The sequence below is a fragment of the Macaca fascicularis genome, chromosome 20, assembly GCF_037993035.2.
Source record: "Macaca fascicularis isolate 582-1 chromosome 20, T2T-MFA8v1.1".
NCBI classification, from domain to species: Eukaryota; Metazoa; Chordata; class Mammalia; order Primates; family Cercopithecidae; genus Macaca; species Macaca fascicularis.
Genome location: NC_088394.1, coordinates 8,509,379 through 8,522,112, shown reverse-complemented (window position 1 = coordinate 8,522,112; position 12,734 = coordinate 8,509,379). Strand labels below are relative to the sequence as shown.

The 12,734-nt window shown below is 38.8% G+C and overlaps 1 protein-coding gene across 1 annotated transcript in view; it reads right to left on the bottom strand.

Annotated features, from left to right (window-relative positions):
• The window catches only part of RBFOX1 (RNA binding fox-1 homolog 1), a 2,485,336-nt gene that overhangs the window by 15,345 nt on the left and 2,457,257 nt on the right, over positions 1–12,734 (bottom strand). The window contains 1 exon segment of the mRNA XM_074028822.1: positions 3,806–3,858. Coding sequence (XP_073884923.1) covers positions 3,806–3,858 — 53 coding nt within the window.

Genomic DNA, 12,734 nt, shown 5'->3' with positions numbered 1-12,734 from the left:
TAACCCAAGCCATTGTCACCCCTCTCTGGACAGCTGTAAGGGCCTCCCCCATCCCCTCTCAGTGCTATTTCTTCTTTTTGCAGTTTGTGGTCTCCTGATCTAGTCTATCTGATCTTTAAAGTCAGATTACAACCCTCCCTCCAGTGCCTCCATATCACTCTTAGAATCCCCAAAATTTTCTGTGGCCTCCAAGTCCTAACTTGCTCTGACCCTGGCTACCTCCTAGATGTTATCTATAAAACTCACCTGTACTCGTCCGTGGACCATACTGGATGGTCTTACTCCTGGACACCTCAAGTATGCCTCAACCACAGGGTCTTGCACCTGCTATGTTTCATGGGTCACTCCTTCGCTTTATTTAGATCCCTGCTCAAATGTTACCCCCTCAGATAGGCCTTCTCTGATCACTGAGTCTAAAATACCACTGCACCTTACTTTCCATCTCCTCCCCTGCTTTTTCATTCATTATAGTAAGTTCACAACTTACTATGCATGTGTATTATCTGCTTATTCATATACATGGTTTGGGATCTGTTCTCCAATACAATGAAGGTCTTTTGATGAGGGCTTCTGACTCACTCAATGCTATGTCCCCAGGGCTTTGGAACAGTTCCTGACACCCAGCAATGACTCAAGATATTAATCAACTAAAATGAATTTCTAGTCACTGATCAAAACAAGTAACCTGTTTTTCAGCCTCTGTTCTCATACCAGATCCTTCTTCTACAACTACATCACTAGCCCACCCTGGAAAAGTCATAATGAATCACAGAGGGGAGACTTCCTGTCTAAGAAGGGAAAATAATTTTCCCCCTTTTTGCCATCTCTGGCAGAATCCAACTCATCAAAAGTTCTTGACATTACCGAATGAGAAACTACTCAAGTGTGCAAGCTGGATGCATTAGGAGGTGTCCCACCCTGTTAAAAGCTTAGTCCCAAGTGATACCCAACAGAGCACACATTCTTTCGGATCAACCAAAACAAAACAAATACCATTGTTGAAACCCTTGGGTCAGAAAATATCCTTGTAAAGATGATAGTCTCATAGATCACAAATGTTAATGCAAAATGGCTATTCTATGTAGCTACAAAAAACAGACCAGACATGTTGGCGCACTCAACAAAAGACCCATGTAAAAGGTATCGCTATTTGGAAAGCTGGAAGAAAAAAATCCTGAAATGCTGCTGTACTACTCAATGATTTTCATCTCATCTCCACCCTAAGCCCCAGACAACTGCCTGTGCTTAGCCCATCCACCATGGGTATCAATGTGACAATAACACCTCTTTATACAAATTTCAGTTATAACATCCATCAAGCCCCACACTGAAATGTTAAGCATGTTGATTTTTTGTTCTCCATTTAAAAAAAGAACTTGTCTTTTGTCAAACTCTGATATCCAGTAGATAGTAGGATTCAATAAACCTGCCCTAAGTAAATGTTTTTATAAGGAGGTGAGACCTCATTTACAGTAGTGCTGTTTAGAATGTAGGTAATGGGCACAGCCGTTTTTTAAAATTTTATTTAATTTATTTTTCAGACAGGCTTGCTCTTTCGCCCAGGCTGGAGTGCAGTGGCACGATCTCTTTCCACTGCAACCTCTGCCTCTCCGGTTCAAGCAATTCTCTGCCTCAGCCTCCTGAGTAGCTGGGATTACAGGCACACCCCACCACACACGGCTAATTTTTGTATTTTTAGTAGAGATGGGGTTTTACTGTGTTGGCCAGACTGGTCTTGAACTCCTGACCCTCATGATCCACCCAGCTCAGCCTCCCAAAGCAGGTTTTTTTTAGCGTGTAGGAGATGCCCTAGAAGGCTTTCATTGAAACCACAAGTTACAACCTTTGTTGACTGAGCCGTTATGATTTTTCATTTTCGCTCTATGAGGAGAGTGAACTTGTTGGGAGATAATCTGACATTTGATTGATATGGGTGTCTCCTTTTTCATGCTTCATTCAAAATTCAGAGTTCAAATGGAACCTTATGAAGCATAAACATCATTAAAATGGCCATCGAAGGAACAGGGATATCTCAATCTGAAAGGTGATCAATCGCAATTCATTAAGAATTTACTGAGCAGCCATCTAGATTAGGTAGATGGAAACACCACACTCAGGCAAACTTTCATTTTCTGTTGCCTTTTTTAGAGATACTGTGTGTGGATCACTTGCTTACAAGGCAGGGATTATTAAGTCACGGGGCAAAAATCAATCTTTTTCATGTTTGATCTAAGATGTCCAAATATAACCTAACATACTGGAACCTGGAACATGCAGAGGGGTTAACAGAAGGCAGAAGCTCTAGTGCACTGAGGCATCTACACATGATGCCTATGTACATTTTAAATTAACATTAATCCCCACCCCTACCTCCCATTCCAAGCAGTCTCCCTTTTCATTGCATGCTCCATTCCACTAAGGCTCTGAAAATGTTAAACAACTGTTGTATTGCGGGAACATTCCCCTGCCACTGCCAGCAATTCAATTAACCATTGCATCTAGCATTGGGCATTAGTCAAGTGTTAAGGATGTTGCCACCTCTCACAGTGAGAAGCAGAGACATGAATTCTAGGGGTTAAGAGGGAAATTGCAGGACCTATCAAAGGGGTTTTATAGAAATAGAGTATACCATTGCTTTAAAATGTCAGCATGCATCATGCATACCTCTTGAACTCACCGGGTAAGACTTTAAACCCGTTATAAAGGCTGAGGCTGACCATATCAATAAAACTGACCCTGCCTTTTAGAACAGAGATGGTTGGGTGCATGTTCCTAGCTCTCTGTGCTTCCTTTTATTCATTTATTCTCATCAAAGGCGGTAAATAGGGAGTGAAACATTGGTACATAACCCTTTCTTTACTGCACCATTGATAAGAGGTAACAGATGAGTGTCTATTTCTAAGATTCAGTTTAATGTATGTGTCTGAAGGTCATGGGATGCTCAGTTATGTAGTGATAAGTTGTAACGTCCTCCCTCGCAGGCTGAAAGCACTGCATTGGCAAGACTTCGTAGTGATTGTTTTGGTCATAGGTTAGGCTTAAAAAAACAAAAACAAAAGGAAAAATCTAGTGTTAAGGCACTCACCTATCTTGGCATGTAATTCCACACTAATGAAAGTACAAATTTAACTGTTCTGAACCACGTGAAAGAAAAAAGACAGGTGTTATTTTGACAGATACATCATGCAGCTATTCAATTTCCATTTGCCAATGTCCTGGTTTCAAAACCAAAAGACTTGGTCTAAGTTCTGCTACTTGAAAGATGTTTTACAAGAAAGGAAATAGAGGATCTTTGGCTAATAGAATGAAGATCCCCTTCTTATAAGACAGAGATAATTATATTCTCGAATGCCTCTAGCTTTATAGATTCAGTCTTTTACAGCCTCTAATATTCCATAAAGATCCCAAATAATTCACACATCAATCTCTGTTAACCCAGACATAATACGTCAAAAAACATGGAAGTCATACGTCTGTGTACCTAATCTCCCTGTTCCGTATTTCACCAAAAGAACACTGATTATACTGTTAGATTTTCTTGTGGATTCATTCAACATCGTCTTACTTTCCTGGACCATGTATTATTAAAACCAGAAATAAAACATCAAAGTTAGCAAAATGCCTAATGTCTTACATGGCAGAGCCTCAAGGTTTCAGCTGTACTCCAAAGATATAAGAACTTTTTTTTAAACTTTCTAGAGTGACCAACTGCAGCATGTGAAGAAGGAAAAAAAAAAAAAAAAAAAAAAAAAAAAAGGATACTGAGACTTGGATGGATGCATCAAGAAGTAGCAATGTTTGTTACCTGCAGAGGTGTTACAAGAAATTTCATCTGCTGCAACGAAGACGAACTGATTTCTGGAAGAGAAGATAAAATTCACAATACTGCTCGCTCAGGGGGAAATGTGCTCTCTGCCAATTGGTTTGATGTGTACAGATGAGGGGAGGGAAGGGTGCTGCTTGTGAATGGATGTTGCAAGGAAATGTGCTGATGTACCTCAGTTTAGAAAGATCATGAAATAAGCATGCGGGGACCTCTTAAAGTCATGGTAATGTCAGAATATGGACCAAGTACAAGCTGTTGCACCAAATATTAATACTATGTGTTACCAAAACATGCCAGAGTATGTTTCTAAGGCGCTAAAGCATTTCAAATTGTGCTTATATGAATTTCTATGCTAAAGAGATTACTTTTTAAAATGAGACTACTGATTAGGAAATACAGTATACTACAGCTAGCTAAAAAAATTATAAAATTCTAGACTTACATAAAAAAAATTTAAGAAAGTGCTGTCATTTCAGAAGACAATTTTATATGGTGATGTGTTAAGGGTAATAATTTCCTCATCAAACCAGGCTAGCTACATAAAGTTAAGATAACTCAATTGAAATAAACCCTATCTGTCCAAATTATTTTTAATGATGCAGTATTAAAAAGAACGAAAATAGAAAATGCTATTTTACTTTTAGTAAATCCAGAAAGATGATAAAACTATCTTAAGATGTTTCCAACTGTGACATTTCCACAATGCAATGTCTTCTAATTCAGGGGTACTACTTATTCCTCTAGAAATAAGATCGTCTGTATCAGGCAAATTATAAAAATGGCACAATGAGGTTGCCTAGGTTCTTAAATGCCTCAACAGCAGCAGTACAGGAGCTCTGGGTTTTCACTGGTTACATCTTTACCATGCCTATGGATCATCAAGAACCAAGATAAATGCATTTTTTTTTTCTTAGAGTGATTGGTTGTTTTTCAAATGTTTCAGTGCTTCAAAAGGTATCTAGTGATTGAACATTTCTTAAAACATCTTAAGAAAGTTTTACTGTTGCAAAAGGTACACCGTGGAATATAGAGCTGCCATTTTGAATATTCCCTAGAATTTCACATTCAGTTAAACTCTAATCATTTCTACGCCAATAAAATATAAACAAATTATACATGCTTTGAGAATAGCATTTTTAGTACTTCTACATAACAAGTCACAACTAAGTTTATGGCTTAAGACAAAAGTTAACATCATAAGATTTTGGACTATCTTTTTGTTAGGCTTTTTGAACCCTGTGAATATCTGGCCCTGGATTTCCTATGTTTTGAGGAGCAATAAAATTTAATATCCCTGAAAAATGAGATATTTTTGTTGAGTATTTGATTTACTCACCTTTGGCTTATACAAGGGGTAATAACACGGGAATTCCTAACTACAGGTATGGTATTTTGGGGTGCACAAAACAAGCAGTTAGAATAACCTCTATTTACAGAATGCTCACAAGAAGAATGCTACCATAAGCAAGAATGACGACCTGGTTTATCCAAAGGGGCAAGGTCTTCGCACTAGACATTCACATATCTGTGGCAGGAGGGTGGGGCAGCTCTACCCAATTTCTATTCCCTAATCCTAGATGAGATTGCTAGCTTGTGTTCCCTTTCTGCAATTTTCCCTAAGGAACTGTCCAGTGTGCTAGACATGAGGAAAGCTACTTGGAGACAAAATATATGTAAAACTGTGACTGAACAAACGGAACTTTTTAAAGTGCAACCTGCCAGTATGATTGGAAACAGCCCTGTAAGAAACTAGGCTTGGTTTTTTAAATTCTTTCAGAATTTACTGTAAGATTGTGTCCTTGAAAACATTCTTTTTGATACTATGCACTTAAGCTACCCTTTTTCCTTCCTTCCTTCTTCCTCTCCTACCCTTTTCTCCTTCCTTTTCTCCTTTTCTCCTTCCTTTTCTCCTTTTCTCCTTCCTTTTCTCCTTCCTTTTCTCCTTCCTTTTCTCCTTCCTTTTCTCCTTCCTTTTCTCCTTCCTTTTCTCCTTCCTTTTCTCCTTCCTTTTCTCCTTCCTTTTCTCCTTCCTTTTCTCCTTCCTTTTCTCCTTCCTTTTCTCCTTCCTTTTCTCCTTCCTTTTCTCCTTCCTTTTCTCCTTTTCTATTTTTTCTTTCCCTTCGTTCTTTCCCTCCTTTCATTATCCCTTCATTCTTTCCCCCAATTTTTTGAAAACCTATGTGTATTGATTTTTACTTATTGTTTTACCCATGGTCTTTTTGATCTCTAAGTTTCAGAACTAAATGGACTACTCCCTTTTGACAACTTGCCCTCTTCAAAAGAGTTGGCTTAGATTACTTTTGACTATGAATTTGCATATATTTCAAGGCACAGAGTTCTCAATAATAGTGACATTTAAAAGAACGTGCCATGGACTCTGCAGCAATGCCAAAAGGAGTTAATGGCTACCAGTTAAGTATTTTTTGGATGTATCCATTCTGTACTATTTTATTTTTTAATCCACGTAATCACATTACATCCCAGAAAGGTCACCATAAGGCATCAGAAAAGTGCCTTTCTATAGAGTTCGTTAATTCCATGAATTCAATCTGTATGATCACCACTTCCCCTGAACTATGCTTTCATCAATTGACAAGTGCAATTAACAGGAAATGTCTGTAAAATCACAGATTGGCTTTGGGGTGGCTTACATTTTCAGGACAACAGAAAAACTCTGGTAGAGTTCTAAGTGGAGATTGCATGTTGGTGTTTATATCCACCATGATACGCCGTTTTATATAGAGCTGTTTCACCTTGAACATTAAGAAATTATTGACTTAGAGGGCCCATAAATGGATCATTTATGATGCCCAGGAGATAGAAACCATCTGAACTATCTTACCCGCAATCATCCTAGTCCTGATCGCCCTTCCATGCCTGCACATCCTGTATCTAACAGACGAAATCAATAACCCCTCCTTTACTATTAAGTCAATCGGACACCAATGATACTGAACCTACGAGTACACAGATTACGGAGGCTTAATCTTTAACTCTTACATATTACCCCCACTATTCTTAAACCCAGGAGACCTTCGACTTCTAGAAGTTGACAATCGAGTAGTCACATATGATCACAGAGACAAATTTTTCTGCTATATCCAAACAACTTAAGGAAAAATTAAAAGATCAGAACAATGCAGGTATATTCTGAACAGTGGGCTGGCTACCTCTCAGGGAAGAAAGAAGGCTGGTACCAGGGTCTGTCTCCTTATGCAAACCCTACTGTTGTGCTGTTTTCTCTCAACACAGACCCATGGATTTAAACTTCAAAATGCACCTGATTTTCCACAAACTGGTCTGTTCTTTAGTTGATTAAAAAAAAAAAGCAAGTGTGACTGAGTCCTTCCCAACCTTGGCTGCACATTGTAAATAACTGTTGCACTTCTAAACATTTCTGGTTACCAAGCTACACTTAAGACCAGTTAAATGGTAACCCCCGAAACTGGGTCTCGGGCATTAGCAGTTTTTAAATACTTCCAAGTGATTCTAATGTGCTAATGTTCTTCATTTGAAAACTACTTGTGGAGTTGAATGGTAAGAGTGCCAGTGATAGGGCCCCCTTCTGAGGGTTCTGCTTTAATTGATCCTGGGGTAGGGTCTGGAAAGTAGTTCAGAAAATGCTCTGTAGGTGACTCTAATAGATGGCCACAGCTGAGAAGCAGTGATATGACGCCAAGGCAGAGGGATTCAAGAGACTCAAAGAAGTGGATTCAAGGAAGGGATTCAAGGGAGTTGAATCACTGAATTTCTTCCAACTTTGGTTTCTATTTTTGCAACTTCTATTTGACCATCATGCTTGCCTCCAGGGCAACCTAGCTACTTAGGTTTTGGACAATGCCATCATGGAAACCTGATAAAGTGTCCAAGAAAGGGTACTTCCAGTTTCTAGATGCCTTCTAAGAGTTGACTTTAAACCTCATCCTGAAAGAGAAACTGCTCTACAGTGGCCATGTCTTACTCTTGGTATTTGAGTCCTTCCTTACCTGTTCCTCTTACTGGACCATTTCTTAAGAATTTACTCAAGATCATCTTTGCTTGAGATTTTCCACTTTTCCTTGAGGTCAGCCCCTAATTTTGTCTTTACCCATTCTGTCACCCAAAACTTTCTATATTCTACCTCTACTACTCCAAAATTTTTCAAACTTCCCTGAAGAATTGCGTAGAATGCTCATTCAGTGTATAGATTCCTGGGTTTCAACCCTGACCACCTGAATCAATTTTCAGGAGAGAGGTCTGGTAATCTGTACACTTAATAAGAACCGGGCCTGCATATTGATCAGCTCCACAGGGCACCCATTCTCACTGTGCTCTAGGTAGCAGGTGCTCCTGTGAGGGAATCACGCCTCCTGCTACTTCTTACCTTGAAGTTTGGGCAACCTTGCTGAGAAAACCCTGAAAATTCATTCCCATTTTCATTTCAAAGCTCACCTGTCCCAGGAGGATTGTTTTAAATTGGGAAGGCTTGGTTGGAGGTGGAAAAGAGGAAGGATTACAAATGTATGAAAAATGAAGAAATGGCTAAATTGAGTTTAAGGGAGAAGACTATTTGTCCTGGCTCATGGGAATGCTGGCTGTAAAGTCTACTATCCAACACTGATGTGGCACTTATGACTGCAAGTTGCTAAGTGTCATACCTATGTATTCATTAAATTTTTCTTATAATCCCTCTTTTTATCCTCCTCTTGTAGATGAGGAAACCAAGACATGGAAAAGTTATATAATGCGAGCAGATGTTAAGTGGTAGAGGTGAAACCTGAACACAGTTGGCTTGGCTCTACACCCAAGCTTTTACTATCTAAAGTTCTTGGGAAACATTCATGTAGCAGGTATTTAATCAGCAGTGGGGTGTGATGTCTCTGGAGTAACTTAATATTCTGAATCTCCAGTTCCTCTGAGAAAAAATTTGAATTCCTCTGAGTATAATTGAGAGAATTAAAAACATACTCTGCTTTAACAACTTGATTATGAAATGGCATACACCATGGTCTTTCTCTTTTCACTCTTATGTCACTAGGTTGACCTTTTAAGATTTTTTTTTATAGACCAAGCCTCTACACTCTGCCTCAGCTGGTGGTACATTTAAATTAGTCCTGTGGATTGCCACGTATCACCCTCATAGCCCACTTTTGTTCCTTAGGCTAAATCTCATCTCTTGGCAGTTTTCCTTCTGAAAAATTACCCATGGCTAATTCTTAGAGTCAAATTAAAATAGTAGCCAGCCCATGTTGCTGGAGGGGACATGAGAGGCTAGATACCAAGTCAGAGTAAACTTTTGGTGCAGGCAGGTGGGAGGCAAACATACCCCATATCAAATAATGCTGATTTAAATTTTATTGGTAAAGATTCTGGTTACTTCACATTCTTTGGCTTCTTAATTCTGTTACATTGCTATTGTTACATAGATCTCAGGATCGATATCACTTATAGCAAGATTATTCTATCCAATGCTATGAATATTGAATCTCTCTCTCACACACACACTCTTAAACCTTCCAAGGATGTCTGCTAGGCAATCCCTACAGCTGAGAAGTTGGTCTTCTGGCCTGGTAGATAGCAGCCAAGACGCCCCAAGATAGTAGTGGGACAAAATCCAATTCTACCTGTAGGTATTGGGATATCTTTTGTTTATAAGGCAGAAGTTCTTAACCCTGACTGCTCAGCCAATACTTTGTTTTTTAACAACTATTCAGCTAGGATTTTATTTTTCAAATAAAATACTAAGGACCAGGCCCATACCCCAGTCATTTAGGTTCAGCATCTTTTGAGAGTGGTTCTCATGCACAGATATGCCTGAAAAACCCCTGGGGGTGATTCTCATCTGTCAGCCAGCATGGGGAACTCATGTCTCACTGTACGAATACCTCTCTGAACATATGTATCTTGCCTCTGCAGGAAACAGTTGTCTTTTGGGTTTAAAGTAAATTGCACTAGTATTGATTTTGACATTTTATACTTAACATTTTAATTGCTAATTATATATTCTAGTAATTGTAGTAATTGTTTTATAATCATGCTTATCAGGATGCTTTTTTTTCACGTAAAATTAAGGTAGAAATTCACAATCGGTTTATTCTTGTTGTTCATCTTAAAGTTGCTACATGTGCCATATGGAACTCAGCCACGAGTGTTTTCTGAATATTAAACATAATATGCAGATATGATGCACCTATTAAAATTCATATTGCCAACCTTGCCCAATAGTTGACTCACATTCATTCAACCCTCAGATTGTAAATGAGGGACTTGTTACTTATCAGGCACTGAGCTAAGTCTAAGGGGTCTGATGCTATGCTCATAGCCTTTAAATCACTGGAGTATCTTGGACTTACCTGTCTGGAAACTCATAATGTAATTTATATTTCAGTTTTATCACCTTCAAAGGGAGGTTGCTGGCAATCAGTATCTTACCTCCTTGGCCCACATATAATACTAACACTCTACTCCAGAATGGTACAAATCCCATTCAGATTCCTATTTTTTACCTGCCCTGTCACTTTTATTCATACTTTAGAATATGTCATGTGTACTTCTATACAGGGTGCAAACTGTAGAATGAGACAGGGTATACACAGACAAGTAACCCAACAGATTGACTATAGAAAGCTCTCAAAGGTTCTACACCTATCCCATTTTGAAAAGGGGGAACATATGAAAATGCACTTAAAAACATTTCATTTAGACACAGTTCCTGTTGCTAACATGATATACATAAAGAAGCTTAAACAGAAAGAAGATAAGCTCAGTGAATCTCTCCCCAGTTTGGCTATTCTACCAAAAAAATCTGAGTTTTAGAAATTCAAACCCAAGTGCATCTCCGTTACCTGGAGACGTTGAACAGTTCCCTTTTGTCATTTTAGTTCCTCCAACATTTAACATTCTCCCCAGTTCCCACTAGACTTTCTTGTCTAGGCTCAGGTGAAAGGGAACCAACTGTGAATCTGGAAACCATGCCTTGTTGCATACAAGCTGTATTCCACTAGAAAATTCACTTCACCTTTCTGGGCCTCAGTTTCTTCATTTGGAAAAAAAGATATAAAAATAGTACATGCCCTTCCTGGACCTTTTGTGCAGGTTGAATGAGAAACATCTTATTGGTGGAAGTCATCTTATTGGTAGAAAAATTGGCTTTTTTTTTTTTTTTTTGCTCTGTAGACTCATAAAGGAAAGTCCATTTCTCTCTCCACCCAAAGAGGAGAGCAGGCAATTGGTTTTACAAAAATCCAAAGCAGTGATAGTTAGAAGGCTGGATTTATCCTGGGAGATTGGGCATGTCTCCTACAAAGCTAATGCACGTGTGGTGGCCTAAGTTGATCCATGAGCAGAAAAGTTAATATCCAAGGCACAGGATGAACAAGAAGGATAGGATATTTGATCGTGTGGTTCCCAATTTCTATTCCCCAACCTATTTTATTTCTAGGGTGGAAGTCAATATTTTAAAACGACCAAAAACAAATGTATTTAGTAAAAAATTATTCTAACTCATAAAACCCGTGTCCACAGGAAACTTTTTTTTTTTCTTTTCACTCAAGAACAAAACACAGTATTCCCACAGTTGATGCTGTTGCTGCTAATATCCGGAGTACTAAGCGTCAGGATCTCTTAGAGGGGCTTTCTGTTCATGACAGCAATTCTCACAACCACCCAAAGAAGCAATGGTTATCCATTAATCCCACTTTATAGATGAGGCAGTTGAGTGTCAACTAGCTCAATGTTAGCCTGCCCAAATTATCTCATGTAGTAAGTAGACTCACAGATTCAGGACCCAGGTGTAAATCTCAATCTGTAATCATATTCTGTATATCAACAGCAATGATTTGCTAGTGCATGTCTCTATCAGAGTAGGTCCAATGAGAATAAAAGATCCTGTTTCAAATCTTGACACAGTTTCCTACAAGTCCTGGGGTGCCAAGCAACGCACAGGTTCCCAGAGGGTTAGTGCTACAATGTGTCTTAGATATTGTCTAGACTAAAAATGACCTTGCACTTTTGAATGCATTTAATTTAATGTACTTGCTACTGCCTGTATATATTCACTGCAAATACTAGCATACATTCCAAAATATGTCAATCTGAAACCGAGTTATTGATAACATTTGCACCACCTTTTTTGGTTTATAAAGTTCACCTTCTTCATCTCTTTCTGATTCTAATTAGTACCATGCTTTCCATTTAGCACAGGAAAAAACTGAGTGTCAGTAAAGTTAAATCACATGGAACTTTTTCAGGTACTACTTTATATTTGTGTGAAATCTATGCAATTAATGGCATGATGTTAGCATCAATAACTATTTCTGTCCATGAATGTTTTGGGGTAAAGAATTAATTGTGGCCTTGGGCCAGGAGAGGGAAGAAGTCACAATGGAACTGACATTGAGGGATGCTAACTGTTGATAGCTCTTTCTCATTGAAGAAGGGAGAGTAGAGAGGCAATGGCAATAAATCAATAATTTACAAAGATAAATCCTCTTATCTCTTACAAGGTTTGTGATGGGACAATCCTCTGTCAACATTATTGATGGCATATCGGGGTACAATAGAAGCTTGTTCTCTAGAGCCGGGCTTCTCAAACTTCACACCAGTCATTCTGGAATCTTGAAAGTGCAGGTTCTGGTTCAGCAGGGCTGGGGTGGGGTTTGGGATTCTACATTCTCACAGCCTCCTGGTGAGGCCAATGGTGTTCGTCTGAAAACTATACAAGGCAAGGCTCTGCAGGCTTTTTAGATGATCCACTCAAATCTTGAAATTTCAAAACAGAACAAGTTCATCCCGCTTTCCCCCCATTTGTTCATTTTCTAAGTTTGGGAGACAGAAATGGAAGAAAACAAAAATAGCGGGAAAACGATCATTCTGAAAAAGCAGGGAAGCTAGTATTGTCCAGAAAGAATTATTAAAGTACTTCCACTCC